At 38.6% G+C, this 18,088-nt stretch overlaps 1 protein-coding gene across 7 annotated transcripts in view; it reads left to right on the top strand.

The window, feature by feature from the left end:
• TRAK1 (trafficking kinesin protein 1) overlaps positions 1 to 18,088 on the top strand; it is a 127,321-nt gene that overhangs the window by 93,085 nt on the left and 16,148 nt on the right. For all 7 annotated transcript variants that reach the window (XM_064417213.1, XM_064417194.1, XM_064417217.1 and 4 more), the window contains 9 exons: positions 3,451 to 3,551; positions 4,348 to 4,456; positions 6,224 to 6,302; positions 6,691 to 6,821; positions 7,330 to 7,404; positions 8,607 to 8,744; positions 10,353 to 10,429; positions 12,489 to 12,725; positions 13,654 to 13,970. In XM_064417213.1, the coding sequence (XP_064273283.1) occupies positions 3,451 to 3,551; positions 4,348 to 4,456; positions 6,224 to 6,302; positions 6,691 to 6,821; positions 7,330 to 7,404; positions 8,607 to 8,744; positions 10,353 to 10,429; positions 12,489 to 12,725; positions 13,654 to 13,970 (1,264 nt within the window). The remainder of the gene's footprint in view (positions 1 to 3,450; positions 3,552 to 4,347; positions 4,457 to 6,223; positions 6,303 to 6,690; positions 6,822 to 7,329; positions 7,405 to 8,606; positions 8,745 to 10,352; positions 10,430 to 12,488; positions 12,726 to 13,653; positions 13,971 to 18,088) is intronic.

Genomic DNA, 18,088 nt, shown 5'->3' with positions numbered 1-18,088 from the left:
AATGTTGATCTGTAATGTATCAAAGAAATGTTGAACTGTAAATCTGCACAATGTGAATTACATTCAGAATGGAATAGCTCACTAATCTTTCTAAATTTCCCAGTTTCTGCTTCTTTTTCCTCTCCATATTTTGTCCTATGTTTCTGAAGCTAAAATGGCAGAATTTCCAGTGCAGTGTCAGTCCTCAAATAAGACCACTTCTAACCTGTGTTAACTTCTGGGTAATACAGCCCTCTAGACCTGTTATTCGAGTTCCAGGTCACCTGTCATAGTTTGTGTTTTGATGATAGCAGGTTTCAAAGTCCAGGTTTGATTTTGTTCTGTGTAAAGTGAGAGGAAAGGAAAAAGTTGAATTATGATCTGTAATGGTGGCTTAAAAAAGGGAACATTGCTCTTGGTCTATTAAGAGTAGAAAGTCATGTTGGAAAGACAGAAATGCTCTTTGACTTGGTACTTGTATGCAAGCTGTTTACATATAGTGTAACAGGATGTCTTCCTTTTGAGTAATTCTAACCTGTTAAGCACTTAGCTGCTGTCAGGAAAAGCAAATCAGTTCTACTCTTCAAACATTTGTTCATGATTCAGTAAAGACTGATCCCGTGAATTAGGTCCCAAGTCTTTAAACTGTTGTCCTCTGTGTGAGGATGCTTTTATTTTCTACTGAAATTATTTTAAGATAGGTACATCTATTTCATCAGTTAGTTCTGAAGCTGAGTAAAGCTGTCAGGCCAGCAGAGGCAATTAAAAGCCCGAAGAGATGAGTTATCACCATGCTTGGTTCGTGGGATGTCAGGGGCCTTGTTCCATGCACAGTCCCTATTGCTTGGTAACAATACCAAGATTGTGCAATAGTAATGGGGCAGAATTAGCTCTGGAGGGCACATGTGGCAGTGGCTTGTGAAAATGTAGAAGAGGCTATTTCTGTTCATAAAAGAAGTCCAGTGTTTTGCAGTATGAAAATGTGTACTGGGTCTGTCTGGGATGCCAATAATATTTGTCACCAGACTGCCTGTTCCTGTGGTTTGGATTTGGGATAAATCAGTGTTGATAATTATGTTTTGGCTATTGCGGAGCAATGCTTGCACAGCACCCACCAGGCTCTTTTCTTTTTCCTTCATGCCCCTCTCAGCCTCCCCAGCCTTTTTTTTTTCTTCCCCTAATCACTCTGTCCACCATCTGCACAAGATGCTGGGAAGCTGACCCAAACTGACCAAAGGGATTGTTCTATACCATATGTTGTTATGTTCAACAATAGAAGGTCAGGGAAAGGAGAAGAATCTGGGACATTCATGGTTATGGTGTTTGTCTTCACAAGTGACAGTTCTGTGTGCCAAGGTCCCACTTTCCAGTAAGTCACTGAACATGCACCTGTTGATAGAAAACAGTGAATAAATTCCTTCTTTTACTTTGCTTGCATGGGAAGTTTTGCTTCACTTATTAAACTCTCTCAGCAAGAAGTTTTTCTTGCTCTTGAGCTTCTGAGTCTCTTCTTCATCCTATGGCGATTGTGGGGCAGACCGTGCCCAGCAGGTGGGTGCTTAGCTGCTCACCAAGTTAACACACCACAAAATGCTGCATCAAAGGGAGGTGTTGCTGGAAGTTACTGTAGTGAGTGTTTCACAGTTTCACAACCTGCTCGAGATTGGAAGTGAGCTCTGGAGCTCATCTTGTCCAAATCCGCTTCTCAAGCAGGACCCCCTACAGTCCATTGCTGAGGACCATGTCCAGATGGTGTTTGACTATCTCCAAGGATGGAGACCCCACAAGCGCTCTGGGCAACCTGTGCCAGTGCTCAGTCACCCTCACAATTAAAAAGTTGCACCTGCTGTTTAAGAGGAACCGCCCATGTTTCAGTTTAAGCCCATTGTTTCAGGTCCTGTTCCATTAAAAGATCAACCTTTCTGACTTTTCACGCTCTTTTGGAGGTTTGGAATGCTCAGAAATGGCAGTAAAAATAGTATCCTCAGTCTTTTTAATTCACAGGAAAAAAAAAAAACAGTAGCAAGAGCTGGAAATGATCTAGTGTCCACCCACAGACAGCATCTGAATTCTTGCTTCTTAAAGAGGCTGAGTTATAATGTGCTGAAGGGAAGTAAATCATTATTTTTGGTTCAGCATTTTTGCTCTTCCTGAAATGGAGAAAGCGAGCCTCCAAAAATTAATGCATAAATTTTGTTTAATAGTTTTCTAAAATATGGTTGGATGGGGATGGTTTTTTTCCTCCTTGCTATTTAGAACCCGTGTCTCAGGAGGACTTGGTGCCTTAGCACTTCTCATTATGCAGAACCGTCTTAGTTAAGTAAATGACCTTGTTTGCTTCAAATTCTGAACAATTCAAGTGCCTTTTTGGATTGCATCTGCTCTTTTGTTCGATGAAAATGGAGTTCAAATCTATGTAATTGATATTCTCTGGCTTTTTTCCTAATAATAACTACAAAGAAAAGTATGCTTACAATATGAAAAGCAGAAGTTTATTAGAAACATGCTGTGCATTTTTTACATGGTAAAGTGCAAACTTAGGGCCAAGTCTTGCAGTGCAAGTGGAAGGGAATGGATGTGTCTGATCAGTTATGCTGTCTGTAGTTGTGTAAGGCAAATAAAAGTAATCTCCTGCTGCTGGCATCTTAAACCACAGCTGTGAAGTGGTGTACATGCTACTGTCTAATTGGGCTTTTAACTCTTTTCTTGGAGAATAGCAATATAAAGTAACAAAGATTACATTTGTAGAGCTCACAATTACAAGGATTCTTAATCACCCACTTTTGATGTTTCATTAATTTTTGATGTATGCTTATACTAAGTATGGGAATCCCACAAACTACTTTACTGTATCCAAAAAAACCCGGAAACTGACTGCAACCTTCACTGTTGGAACAGCCTCAGAACAGCAGCCACCCACTGTGTGGTGGTGTTCTGCAGCTCTTGAGTCACAATTGTAACCTCGCTACACAAGCATTTCAGTAATTTTATGTAAAGCCTCTTGGAGAAGAGGAAATGTCAGCATCTGAGGCCTGCAAGGTCAGCATCCAAGGCAGAAGGAGACAGTCATCACACAAAATGGATAAATCCAATGTTTGGCTTGATTGTGCCACATTAATTTCTTGCTGTATCATTGCAATATATCCATTACCGTGCATGTGAATCTAGACTAATGCAACAGTAAGTCAGGATTACTCATCTTAAAGAAAGTAAAAAAGAAACATGTCCAATAGCAGTGAATAATTGCATATTTGGACCAGTAAAAAATAATTTAGTGGCTACTTTAAAAGGTACATTTCCCCTTCTTTCTAAGAAATAAAAGAAATTGTTATGGTCTGTTTCAGTCTTGGACTCTTGATTTAGTTCAAGATGATGTCTGGATGGTGAATAACAGGCTGATTTGTGGTGAGTTTGCTTAAAAATGTGTCTGGAAAATCAGCTTGCTGATCTGTGAGCTCTTTCTTTGTGTAGGTTTCTCAGCTGCGGCATGAGCTGTCCATGAAAGATGAACTGCTCCAGTTCTATACCAGTGCTGCTGAAGAAAGCGAACCAGAGTCCGTCTGTTCCACCCCGTAAGTCAATCGATCTGCAGCGTTGAACCATCATCTGTTGGATGATTTCATCACTTTGAAAAGTGGTAAAATTGCCCCTGTATTGGCTGGAACTATTAACGGGACTCAGAACTTGGTGCAAGGTCCAGCTGGAAGGACTTGCACTGAGCCAGCTGGCTATCCAGGTGCCTGCAGGAGCCAGGAGGGGAGAGTACATGGGGAAGCTGCTGGCACGATGCTGCAACTTTCAGAGGAACTGGGTCACTCTTGTGGTGGGGCAGCCGTGGGTGGCACTGACAGCAGCCCAGTACACCACACACATTTGCATGTGCTAGGACACGCTACATGAGTGACCTTTGTGCTTGAAGGACCTCTGAAAGCACTATGGAAAAATTCCAAGCCAAGGGAAAGAAATAAAGCATGGCTTACAGCATGGGTTCCAGGCAGCTAGCTGGCTGAACAGCATTGCAGGCTCTGAGGGGCTGTCTGCCCTTGCAGAGTTATTGCTGCATTCTGTGGATGTGCAGCATTAATCAGGAGCTATTGGATTGCTTGCTCCCTATAGTAACATGGTTTATTTTCTCATAGCCTTGGCTGAACAACTTTTCCATAGGAAATGTGCAGAATAATAAATAAAATTTTTAAATGTTCTTTTGAAATTCACTGCAAATTTATTGCTGCCCAAAAGTACTGGCATGAATAAGCTGCATTTCATGTGGCTCCATTTGCTTTTGAGACCTCTGTTCAGTCTGTGCTTCTGTAAGATTGGCCATAATATATGTAAGATTTATTTAAAATTGTTGCTGTTTCTTACAAGGCTGAAGAGGAATGAATCTTCTTCCTCCGTCCAGAACTACTTTCATTTGGACTCTCTTCAAAAGAAACTCAAGGACCTGGAAGAGGAAAATGTTGTGCTTAGATCTGAGGTGAAATTGCTCCCTTTCTTTTGCTTAATATAGTTGTTCATCTAAATGCAGGACACAGGTATTGAAAAGCTTGTATTTAAAGCTGAGAGTCTAACTAAGAGTAGAATTCCTCATATAACAGATCTCTCTGTGATTGTTTAATCACAATCCTTTATCCTTTTAAATGAAGGAAAGGCTGAAATGTGGAAGCTACATAGAATCACAGAATTGTTTAGTTTAGAAAAGAGCTCTAAGGTCATTGAGGCCAGCCTTTGACCTTATCAACTAGACCAGAGCCCTGAGTGCCATGTCCGGTCCTTTCTTGAACACCTCCTAGGGCAGTGACTCCAGCCCATTCCAATGTCCTATCACCTTTTCTGTGAAGAAATTCTTTCCAAATGAAGCTACATGCAAAGCAGTGTTTGTGCAGTAAGAATGCGCAGGAGCATGGGCAGATTTTGGAGTCCAGTATTGCCCTTTGAAACAGGTTGTAAAGTGCTGACCTGGCAGATAAGTGTGACTTGAGCTGCAGATCTCAAGTTTGTAGGCTGGCATGGTCTCTGATACCAATTCAGTGTTTGTCAGAATGCAAATTTCTAGCCTAAATTTGCATTACATTTCTTCATTTTGTGTTTCAAGTCAAGGCAGTTAAATTGAATGTGCTTTTCTTCTCTTTATTTCTTATGATATTCTGTTTGTTTCACAGATGACACAGTTTTTTAAAGTTTAATAATTGAATATGAAGTGAATAGTTTTATATTTTCAATCCAACTTGTAAACCCTGGGAGCATGTTACCACTTTGCAAACATGTAGTAGGAGAGATGCTTTTGGTCTAAGAGTGAATACATGAAAACAGAATTTTACTACTATTTTCCATTGCAAATGTAGGGTCCATTGTAAATAGGTAGTGTCTCATCTTTGCATGAGACACCACGTAATGGAGACTGCTGTGCTCTTAACTGAGAAGGTACATAAAGAAGATGAGCAATAGATGGTCTGAGAATAATGAACATTAGAACTGAGAGAGCTGGTAGAACTGCATCAGGAGCTGGTAGGAAACCCCATGCAGCACTGCCTTCCCATCCAGGGAGATGTAGTCTGTGCCAGCAAGGCACAGGATGAAGCCAAATCTGAAACCTGTGAGCTGTGCAGTTCTCTGTAGATGCAGTCTGTGGGTGTCTGTGCATGCCCCCCAGCTTTGGGAATAGAATTAGACCCACCGAGGTGGTGCCAGACAGAACCAGCTGGCTGCAGCCATGCTGCTCTTGGCACTCCCAGAGTCAGAGTGCAAAAGACAAACCAGGGAAGGAGGTTGCACTAAGGTTTTTTGTGAGTTGCAGTGCCAGAACTTTTCAAATAGGATCAAATAGCATGTTTCTTAAAATACTTGAATGTTTAATTCAGTTATTTAAACCACGCTATTTATTTAGTTTTTGGTGATACCTAGCTTTGCTCAGTGAGCAGATCAAGTTCTGCATGCTAGTGTTTTGTGTGTCCAAGCCTTTCTTTTTCTTTTTACTTTTAGTGCAAAATACACAAGTGACATCTAGTGGGGATATGGTGATAATGATGCAAGTTTCTCCATACAATAATGTCTCTGCTAAATGTTCACCTGGCCTCTTTTTCCAGAACATGTGGGAGGACAGGCAAAAAGTGTAGTTTCTCACTGTCTTCCTGAAGGAGTGATTAGAATAGCTTGTCTTTCTGAAGCAGATGGAAGTGCAACAGCAGACTGGCAAAGAACAAATGTGCTAATGTAGCATATTTGATGTGGATTTCTTGAACAGGCCTGTCAGCTGAAGACTGAGACAATTACTTATGAAGAGAAAGAACAACAACTTGTCAATGACTGTGTAAAAGAGCTAAGTATGTGCCTATTTCTTTATACTTTTTTGAGATAGGTCAGTAAAAATCCAAAACAGATCAGTCATGTTTATCTGTGGTAATTATTTTCATTTTATAAATGCTTATGAGGAGAAAACTTCTGGGCTGAAATTTCACGCCAGAAAATGTTGGCTGAAAGCTAAATCTTTCTCATTTTAAAATAGTTTTGCATTGAAAGTGTTCAGTTTCCTTTGCAGCATGAGCACTTGATGCCTTTCTGGTTTTGTGTCCTACTGTGATTTTCAAAAATACCTTACTGTGAACTGGGGGTAGGATTCTGCTGAAGCAAGTGATGTTCCAAAAGAACATCTTTATGCTTACTTTTCTGATTTTGGGTTTGTGATGTTAATTGCAATTACTTATCTTAAAGGGGATGCAAACATCCAGATTGCCAATATCTCTGAAGAGCTAGCAAAGAAAACTGAAGATGCTGCCCGGCAGCAAGAAGAAATCACTCATCTTCTCTCTCAGATAGTCGACCTGCAGAAAAAGGCAAAAGCTGTAAGCAATCCATTTGAGAGACTACTGTTGTTATTTGCTACTAATGTAACTGGAGGACAGATTAAAATCCTTTCTATTCTAGAGCCTAAAGGAAATATTCCACCTTCCTTATGTGGATGACCTTGTTTGGTGTTTAATATCTGGCATACTTGACTAGACAGCATCAATTTATTAAGAGATGCATATATGATTTCTCAAATGCAATAGTTAAAATTATTTTAAATATTAGATACAGAACTCTCCTCTGAGTTAAATCAGTGAGACAAGAATGTCAGTGCAAGTATTTCAGTGGGCACATACTTGTTTGGAGATTCATTAAGCAAGGTGCATTCTAATGCTGTGCGTTCCTGTGTAAACATTATAAAAGTTTTTTAACTAATTTGTAAATTAATACTGCTGTGGAGGAGAGGTGAGAAAAGTTACAGTGTTCCTACTTACCTGTAGTATATGGTAAAAATATCACAGGACAAAACATCACAGTAATTCTAACATTTTTGGGATATTTTAGTGTGCAGTTGAAAATGAGGAACTTGTCCAGCATCTGGGAGCAGCTAAAGATGCCCAGAGACAGCTCACAGCAGAGGTGAGTACATTACTTAGTAATACAATAATTTAGTAGCCCAGCAATGACTGTTCACTTTGCCATGAGAGTTTATCTGAGTTGGATCAGAAATATTAAATAGTTTTGCCTGTATATATGCAATGAAGGGACATTTATGTTCCTAGTAGAGTTCAAAACCTTTTCTTACCTATTCTCTGCTCCTTGAAATGACACGCATTTTGAAACACAGAGACTTATGGGCTGTACAGGAGCACCTTTAGAGGCTGACTTCTCTAGGCTGGTAGTTTCATCCTATTTTGACTAGTAAGATAACATGGAAGAGCTCACTGATGCTCTCTTTGTTCAGTGTACAAGCATAAGGCAGTCCAGCATTTTTGGTTGTCTTATGGGTGCTACATTCACATGAAAAAAAAAATGGACAAGATGGAATGAATAGAGCTTGATCCCTTTAGGATGTGTCTTGCACTTGCATTACTTGGTAATGAAGGTGGGAATGGCCAGAGGAGCTTTTCCAGCGGGTGGACCTTTTGTGTCTGTGGTGCTCAACAAAGATTGGGTCATGCCTCACCATTGCTTTCTTAGGAAAGAAAATGAACCCAATCTCTTTTTCTAAACCAAATAGCTTATTTTTATGAAAGTTGTAGGAATGTGGTGTTTCAGATTTCTGCCAAACTTAGTTGAAGTGGCTGATGAACCCAAAAGCTGTGAGGACACACAGACATCTGTAGACAGAGTGATTACATAAGATGTGTTTCCTGGAAAAGCTAAAAATAAGGCATAGTCTCAGGCTGTTGAAAGCTATACGTGTATATGTATGTAGGCATGAAAGTCCTGGTTTTAAAATTCCTAAGTCCTTTGGACCACTGTGGAATGTCTTCTCCTCAGACCATGGTGTTTGCCGCTGTGGTCATCATGACAGTGATTAAGCACTAAACCTGATCAAACTAAAGATACTTTTTTAGCTCTGTATCTTCTCCTTGACAATGGCTTCACATGGAAGGAAAGGAAGGAAATCCTTCCACATTGTTACCTTCCCTGCCTGCCTTCCCGTCACTAATCCATGTTATTAATGATCTTCCAGTGATACTCAATTGGAGATCAATTCCTTTAAAGTGGGTTATTCTTCCCTACACCATTATTGCTTACCAGTATTAAAAAATTGCAGGATTTTTATGGTAATAGTGCACTCCATAAAGTCTTGGACTGTTTTCTCTATGTTGCAGTTGCGAGAGCTGGAAGACAAGTATGCAGAGTGCATGGAAATGCTTCATGAGGCTCAAGAAGAGCTGAAAAACCTTAGGAACAAGACAATGCCAAATGCTATATCACGTCGGTACCACTCCCTTGGTCTCTTCCCTATGGTAAGCAAATTTAAGGAAAAACCTGCACACACCAAGCAAAGGAAGTGTGTTTGCATCTGACTTGCAGTTTCAGGGATAGAATCCTAGATTTGACATAAGCATGGGTGAAATGTGGATTTGCATAGCCTTAAAGGATACCTGAGTGATCAGTTTTGCAAACCTGGTTCTGAACCAGTGGTGCTGTGCAGCTCTGCTGCAGTGTTATATACAGCCTGCAGTGTCTGTGCTTATGCTATGAAACCTGGTTAACAGGTTCTTACACAATTCTATACATCTTTGTTAGGCATCTCCTGTACTGTGGGCGCTGATGTTCATTAGGAGCTTCCTGTTTATCTTCAATATCCTTGGAGATATAACTTCCTAATAACATAACTATGGTTTCCAGACATGGCATCTTTCTAGTCATTTATGATATACATTTTAGTTCTTCAGTCTAAACGTTTGAACAGGGTTAAAAGCATAACTTCTTGTTTTATAGTGACTGAGAATTCAGTGGTTCATTAAAAGAATGTTAGTTGTTAATCTGTATTATGGCAGCAAGTTACGGTGGTTTCACTGGTGTTATCAACTTTCTTTACCTGATTTCTTGTGATTATGGCATTTAAAACTCAGAAAATATGTGGTGCCCTCAATGAAATGAAAAAAAAAAGAGTGCATAACAATGTGTGTAGTGACTTGCTCTGCTTGCTTGTGTATTTCTAAGAGTAGTTAGATTACTTCTGAAGGCAATGGTATCAGCAGCTTCTTTTGAAATACATCAATGTATTCAAGCAGAAAAATCTGGCCTCCCTTGTCTTACGGCTGAAGAAAAACACATTTTATTTGTGTTCACAAGAAGTAAATTGCCAACAAAGGCTTAGCTTGCCTTTTTGTGCTCCCCTCTGAAACTGAATGCAGGCCAAATTAAAGTGCAGACATTTAATAATACAAGTTGTGCTTACAAAAATAATACAAATTGTCCTTGCACAAATACAGCTGAAAGCTATGAAAAGTATGCTTGTGCTGAGATAGTCTTATATGTTTTGTGTGAAAATGATTTTCAAATGTTGAATCATGGGACAAAAGATCATTTAGGTTTGTTAATGTTTGATACTTAGACCCTGCACCCAGCAGTAAATCTTAGTGACCAGCTACAGAAAATTGAAGGCCTGCTACCTGTAACCTTATGGAGAAAGTATGTAGTGCTTTATGCCAAGAATCATGTCATTTTTGTGGATGGGTGGATAATGCTGTGGGTTTTATGTTTATTCTAAATGACAACATAAAGAGCAAAACTTTATATGTGAAAGGTGAGTGTTCCTGAGTATGGAATTCAGTCTGGATAGCTGGATCATGTTGTTGCCTACAATGATTTTTTAAGGTTCTTTGCAAGTTATTATGTATCATCAGACAGTACATACTGGAGGAAAATGAAGCTAAGCCATATTTTGTCGGTGCTTTAAATACCTACATTAGTTTTCCAGTCATTTTTCGTATTTAAACCTTCCTTTTTTTCTTCTAGAAATACTCTTCATTATTTATTATTTTGTGTAAGTAATTTATTATTTTCTGTCATGCCAATCTATTAATGCTATGATATTTTTTCTCTTTTGTGCTTACTTTTAACAGGATTCTTTGGCAGCAGAGATAGAAGGGTCAATGAGGAAAGAACTGCATTTGGATGAACCCGACTCTCCTGACTTGGCGTACGACTGAAAAGAATTGGTTCCTAATTGATTGGCTATATCTGAATTTAATTATTTGATGAGAAAAGAAAAAACAGGAAATAGTTGAGCTAGATATTTCGAAAGACTTATTTCTAGCTGAATGTGAATTATAAGAGAGAAAGGAAAACAAATTGCCTAGTTTTTGGGGTGTTTTTATTTTCTCCTAAAGCTGCTAAAAGAAAACACCTATATACTGGCTTTGCCTTGTCTTGTAAACTTGTTTCCTCATTGGTGAGTGCTAAGAATGAGAAAAGGTTTATTTTCTTGTGTGTTACCATGCTGGATTTCTTTAGTTACCAGTAAGAGGAGGAGTTCAAGTTCTTGGTGAGTTTTATAACATAATTTACCACGATGATCTAATCCAGTTTTTACAGGAAGAACATCAGGGCAGTAAGGGATTTGCAGTGGTTGGGTACTTAGTGTGATGCCCGTTACACCTGTGCTGAAGTTCTGTTTAATTAAACAGGAGAGTAGTTTGAAACAAGTTAAGTGCTTGCGACAGCCCCAAAGCTATAGATAGATACAGCTTGGCAGAAATGGCCTCGCTGATGCCAGTTGCACGTGTACTCCAATAGGTTTATCTCACAGATTTGTACAAAGCATGGATTGTTTAATTTGAAATAAGTTAATCCAGTTTACAGGGTCTGTTACAGAAACAGAGTTTACAAAACAGGACAGTCAAGGAAGGTACAGTAGGCACTTCCCAGAAACCTTCTAATTGCATTTACAAAATGCCTGACGCATACACTGACCTTTTCTGAGCCTGAGCCAAGGACTGCAAATGAGGCTTTGACAGAGTGAAATGTTGGTTAGAAAAATGTAAGATCAGAAAGTTGTGAGCATGCTCAAACCCATAGGATCCTTTCATCCTTCCAGTATAATCTAACTTGAAGCTAGTTTAACTTCTTTAGAATGTCTTCTTTACTTTGCTTGTACCAGAGGAGGATACCTTTTTTTCTGGTTGCGTGACTTGTTTTGGTTTTATTTATTTGTGCAGTGGTAGTAACTGCAAGAGCCATGGGACTGTTTACTGATAAATACTCTTACATTCAGCCTCATAAAGATATACTGCTATAGACCTGGAGCCTCCACACACAGGGTGCAACGGTTGAGCACCCATGGACAGAAGGAAAGAAATTTAAATGACATTAAATAGCCTAAGGCATGCAGTCACTGTTACAACCTGGCAGTGTTACCTTTCAGATAGAAGGAATTTACTATCCTTGTGTTCAGCCATTGCTGAACTGTAAAATAAAGCAGTAGTGGCACTGCTGCAGCATGGTGTAGGGTAATTTTATTTTATCAAGAAATTTCTGCTGAAGTGTCATCTGATGTCAGTCTTGAACCAGGTGAACAATGTTTGTTATGGTACAAAGACAATAGTGATAAAGAATGAACTGTACAAGTAGGTCAAATATTAGGTTTCCAGTTTTAACAACCTCTCTCTCTCAAGTCCTGGTCCATTATATTTCTGGGATGTTTTTCCTTTTATTTTAAGTACTATTTAAGGGGATTAGAAATTGGTTTGGGAGAGAAAAGATACAGGACTTTCTTGCATGGAGATACTCAGGACAGTAAATTCAAACTGTCTTTTAAAATTGATTAGTCAGTTTATAGGTAAGAGTTGAATGGAGGTCAATTCTGGTTTTTAAAATCTCATTTTTACATAATGGCTTTATGGCAGTTTTAGCTGATGTACTGAAATGCTCTTTCACTTATTAATATTTGAAAGGATCCATGCACATGGTTGTCAAATGTTCTGTTAAAAATATTCTGAGGTGATGGAAGAATTATGTTGATGGATTGAATGTAATGGCCAGACTGTAGCTAATATTGTACTCTATGCATACTACTTTGCAGAACTATTTATAAAACCAAAGTGTTTGATAGACCTGTGAATTGGAAGAGCTGTTAATAAGCTCTTTCCTGTTTCTCTGTTCCTTCTCATGGTAATAAGTTATTGAGTGATTATTAACTATTAACTGAGTGATTATTAACTATTAACTAATTAGTTATTGAGTCTGTGTGTGTTTTACAGCCATCAGAAGCGGGTGTTCGAGACAGTGAGAAATGTCAATCAAGTTGTCAAGCAGAGATCCATGACTCCGTCTCCAATGAATATCCCAGGCTCTAACCAGTCCTCTGCTATGAACTCAGTCATTTCGAGCTGTGTCAGCACTCCACGTTCCAGTTTCTATGGGGGAGACATCTCGAACATTATGATAGACAACAAGACCAATAGCATCATCTTAGAGACAGAGTCCTCGGACAATGGGTCAGTAGCAGAGCACTGGAATTTGCTTTTGCTTTGTTTCTGACATAAAGGCAGTGTTCCTGTTTTTCTCCTTTTGTCTTGTGTAGTGCAGTTATCACAGTGGCACACATCTTCAAAAACTATTTTGTGCTTATAGTTTTTGGGCACTCAAGTTTAAAAAAGAAAGCTTTTAGAAAGTACTGTGTATCAATCAGTATCTGCAGCTGAGACCTGTTCTGAGATGCAACATCACCAGATGATGTAAAACCACCCTTTGTTTTTATATGTCAACACTTAAAAATAATTACATTTTCACCATGTTAAATAAATGCCAGGGAGTTCTGATTCCAGATGCAGCTACAGTTAACTGTTTTGATCCTAAAAATGAATAAAGTGTGCATCTGTAGGTTACCTAGTATGAATACTCATGAATGAAACCAATCAGAACCTTGCTTTCTTTAGCTACTTGTCTCTTCCCCCAGTGCAGCTCCACACTATAGTCTGCATATACTTTTCATTAAAATGGCTTAATACTTCAAAACAATATATGTTTGTCAGTATAATATACTCTTGTGACTCACTGTGGTGTTCTTACAGCATTGGCCCTTTAACATGGGGCCTGCTTACCTGAGTTTACATAACTGTGAGAGACACTCAATAAGTAGACAACGATCACCTCTTTGTAGGAGGAAACTCTTAAGTAAAGTGCAGGTTTCCAACCAGGAGTTTCCAGGCAGGAACTAGGACTCAAAATTTTTACTATGAAAGAGAAACAAAAGACTGGTGTTTGCCTTTGAGCTCTTCACATGAGAAGCAAGTTGTTCCCAGATACAGTAATGTGAATGCCTCAAAACTGTCATGTGGAAGCCGTAAACATTTCTAAAAATGTGGGTTTTTTCCCCCTCCCGTCTTTTTTTTTTATTTTTCTGTGTTCCCCTTTATGTTTTAGAAATGAAGACAGGATGAAGAAGCCGGGAACTCCAGGGACTCCAGGCTCCAGTGACCTAGAGACTGCCCTGCGTAGGCTCTCCCTCAGGCGGGAGAATTACCTCTCGGAGCGCAAGTTCTTTGAGGAAGAGCAGGAAAGGAAGTTGCGGGAACTGGCAGAAAAGGGAGAACTCCACAGTGGTTCCGTTACCCCCACAGAGAGCATCATGTCACTGGGAACTCACTCGAGATTTTCAGAATTCACTGGATATTCAGGAATGTCTATCAGCAGTCGCTCCTACCTGCCAGAAAAGCTTCAGATTGTGAAACCACTAGAAGGTGATAACAAAGGGCCTCGGCCTTTATCTGTTGTTATTAGTGACTCTTTGTGGTCCCTAATCCATTACCAGAAAGCAGGAAATCTTTGCAATGCATATTCTTTTTACTTTAGAGACAGTACTCCACGTTGTTGGTTTGAGATCTTCTAACTAATATATTTTTCCACAAGCCTTAAAAGTGTTAGGAAACAATCCCAGTCACAGCAGTAAAATCAATATTACAGGCCACACATGCACATCGTTAGTGCAGCTTTGCATCCAACCTAAATGTTACCATTTCATAATTGGAAAAGGAAGGTGGATAAGTCTATGAAATCTAAACAGCAAGAGTTCTGTAAATTACTATCTGGAAAGGCCATTACCTACTTCAGTAAGTCCAGTTGGTCTAATAAGACTGTTACAGTGATTAAAAACTATCTCTGGACTTAACAGGTTGTTTGAGTGGTCACACTATTCACTCTATGGCTTTGTGTTTCATGTGTGAAATAGGTGGGGTTTTTATAAGTCAAATTTGCTTCATACGTTGTCTCAGAAAAAGGCAAGAGATAGATGGTAGTCAGGGCTAGAGGTGTATTTCAAAGTTCATTTCAATAGACTGTTTAAAAAAAGCTGTCAAAGCAAATGTAGTATAGTCTGCCTGGCTTTCTTCAGTTGTTTCAGATTATAGCTGGAAGTTAGTTGAGTCAAGTCCTTCAGGTTTTAAACCAAACGAAGTTTCCCTGTAGTACTTCACAGATACACTAGGTAACATAATTTAGCTTTGACTTCTCTCTCTCTCTCGATCTCTCTCTCTCTCTTTCTTTTCCTTTAACAGAACTCTTGTATTACATTGCATTGTGTGTGTTTTAATTGCAGAAGTTCCTTTTTTCATCTGTTTAGAACAAATTTATTTCATTTATAAGGAGCATATAGCATGATGCATACTCAGAAGCAAACATAAGCGTTCTTATGTCCTGAAAAAAGTGATATACTGTATCAACCTATTCAAATGAAACTATAGCCATAGCACACAAACCCATACTGTCAAGCAGATTTTAATAGTTTGTTTTCATGGCTGCTTTTAAATGGTCATAAAATTTCTTGTACCACATGAGGGAAAGGATGATCCCACTTTGTTTCAGTTTCTGGTTGCTACCACTGTAATAGATTTCTGTCACCATCCCATTATATCTGCTTTTGTCTTCCAATAAACTCTTAAAGTCTTTATCATCTTTCTATCTGTCTGGGTTTTTTTTCCCCCCTGGTTTTGTTCAATGTTTTCACTGAGTCATTTCTCTCTTGAAATTATTGCACCTTTTAAAGTATTTCCCATGTTTGGTTTTAGATCTTATTTGTAGCATGTTTGTGCTTGCCTGTTTCATAAGTTTTGTGTTTCTTAACTTTTATTAACTAAATATCTTCATGATTTTGTTTTTCATTTCAGCTTAGTTTATTTTCTGAATATTTTTCATGAGCCTTAGTTTTTGTTTCAACTTCATGGACGCCTTCAGACTACTGGGGAAAAACAGTCTGCTGTACCTGTAGACTCTTATAAGTAGTTGTGTCTTTGGTTTTATTGCTGGTTTGGGTGCTCATGTCATAAAACAGAAAAAAAAATTAGTTCTGTAATAAATTTACTATAGGTTAATGACTTCTGCTTCTTTAAAGCAATCTTTAAATCCCCCAGGATAAAAAGTGGCAGAAGCACTAAGAAATTAATTTTTGCACCTTTAAAAATCAACACATGCTATCTTTTAGTCAAACAGGAGGATTGCTTGATGTGACTTGTTTTAATTATAGTCCAGTGGGATTTGTTTTGTTTGTTGGTTTTGTTTTTTGGTTTTTTTTTAATGATTCACCTGTGACTTCTTGTGTCATAATCAAAAAATAGCACTATCTGTAGGAAAACTAAAAACTGGGACTGGCTATGTCTTCACCCATTTCACTGCAATTGTAGAAGCAACACTGTGAATTTCTAAGCTTTCTGTGATCCTCAAAGCCTATGTGCAATCATGCAGAAATACCAGCAATAGAGGAAAAAAAGTTTACTTTGTTCATGTACTTATTTTGTTATATTCTTTCTTAACTTCAGTGGTGTGTCCCACTGTTACACAGTAATTCCCTCATGCCAGCTGTTTCTGATAATTTACAAAACCATCTGCTAGGAACCTGGGACTGAATGTAAGCCAAAGAAGCGCTGTATTTCCCTCTTCTTTTGACTTCTGCAGCTTTCTCTTTTTTCTTTTTATTGGGGATTTACAATTGTTGGATTCTCTTGTACATTTTTGTTCATCTTCTCTTGCACACATTTTATGAGATCAAGATTAGGCTCAGGTATACTCTTGTTTCTGATGGAGCTAAGGCCATTTTGATTTCTGTAGTTTCAATAGAAATGGTAAAGCTCAAAATGCAGATATTTTGGTAAATATATTTCCTGTGGAAAAATATGAGATATGTATTGGAAATGAAGTGCTTGTATTCTGCTGAGTTTATTTTAAGTATAAGTTTTGGTGTGCTTTATGGTGAAAAAGATTACATCTGCAGAAGCTAGCATGTAGAAGTTAATTAGCTTTTTTATACTTGCATGCAGTGCAAAAAGAAATTTTTATTTCCTTTGTTCTTTAATTCCTGGAGTAGACTGAAAGAAAACCTCTGCTCCTAGGTTAAGGCTTGACAATATCTGCCACTTCTTCACATTCTGGGGTATTTCTTTTATATAAAAAGAAAAAACTTGGCCTTTGTGACAATTCAGAAGTAAATACAAGTCATAAGGATGTCTCTTCTCTCATTTTGGGGTTGTAATAGTTTCTACTTGAGCCTCGAGGGTGCAAATTTTCTCTAGTCCCTCTAGACTTCTTTAAATAAAAGCAAAAAAAATAGACAGGGTCATTAGCCAAAGTAATCTAGCAGGTCCATTTATTCTGAGCTAAAAAAGTACAGATCTTAAAAAGTGAGATAGGCTTAATTAAAATGCCACCCATTGTTCCTAGTCATTCTAGAGAAAGAGTTTTTTCCTGTTCACTTCCTGTTTACTCCAAGCTTCCTCAAGTGCAATATGTGAAATGGCAATTTTTCTCATTCCATAGGATTTTTCTCACATTAAAAATGTATATGAGAGCCACCCCTTCTCTAGTCATTACAGTTGTTTAAGCTTTTACAAAAACCATGTAACAAACTGAATATTTTTGGACTTTGCATATGGGTGAGACATTTGTGTGCCAGCTTGTTGAACGAGTGGGTATTCTGCTTTGCAGAGAGGAAACAGGAATAAGACTGCAAAAACTGCTCTGATTTGCAGGCAGAGGTGAAAAAAAGGATGTTTTGTTTGTGTCATAGGACATATGTAATTTTAAGTCACATTTTTCAACACAGTGATGGTGGGCACACAGGAAAATGCAGGCCCCAGTGTTTAGTTGCTACTTGAGGAATCAAATAAATTCTCCCTTGATTTCACTGGGTCCATCTCGATGTATATATGAATTTTTCCTGATCCATTAATATTTCTGACTGTCTCCTATTAAACCCTGAATATTGAATGCTCGTCTCTGTAAAATGCACCTCCTTTTTCAAAACATTTCTCTGCCAAGGATGAAGCTGCAGGTATAGTAGCACTTAGTTATGTAGTAGTTGAATTCCTGTAGCATAGGGCCCACACAGGTATTTAGCCTTGATGTGTAGTTCAGATCCGCTTACACGTGCCTGAAGTTGATGGGGTTTTCTAACATGTGGTACAAAGCTAAAATTGCTGTGCAGTCTGTGTGACTACTGTCCTCCCGTTAGCCACTGGCAGAAAATTCTGGCATGTTTTCAGCACTTGTCTTAGTTTGAGCTTAATGTGGGAATATGTGGTATATGTTCCTCTTAGAGCTTTCTGTGATGGTGCTCGGATCAACTGTTACAATGTAAATTCTTTCTACTCCTGCTTAATCCTGTGAATTGAAGTGGATGAGGATATTTACAGGGAGGGGATGCGCATGTGCACAAGTGTGCTGCTTCTCACCACCAGGCTTTGCATAAGTGCTGATGTGATCAGTTCATTACACATTGGTGTGGAAATGCTGAAGCGTAGGTGAAGCAGTTTAGTGCTGTAGCATGCCTCCCTAGACACATTAAACCCAGAAACATTAAAGGTTTGGGGCT

Source organism: Passer domesticus, chromosome 1 (genome assembly GCF_036417665.1).
Source record: "Passer domesticus isolate bPasDom1 chromosome 1, bPasDom1.hap1, whole genome shotgun sequence".
Classification (NCBI taxonomy): Eukaryota; Metazoa; Chordata; class Aves; order Passeriformes; family Passeridae; genus Passer; species Passer domesticus.
The sequence above is the reverse complement of the archived record's forward strand: the minus strand, read 5'-3'. Positions and strand labels throughout refer to the sequence as shown.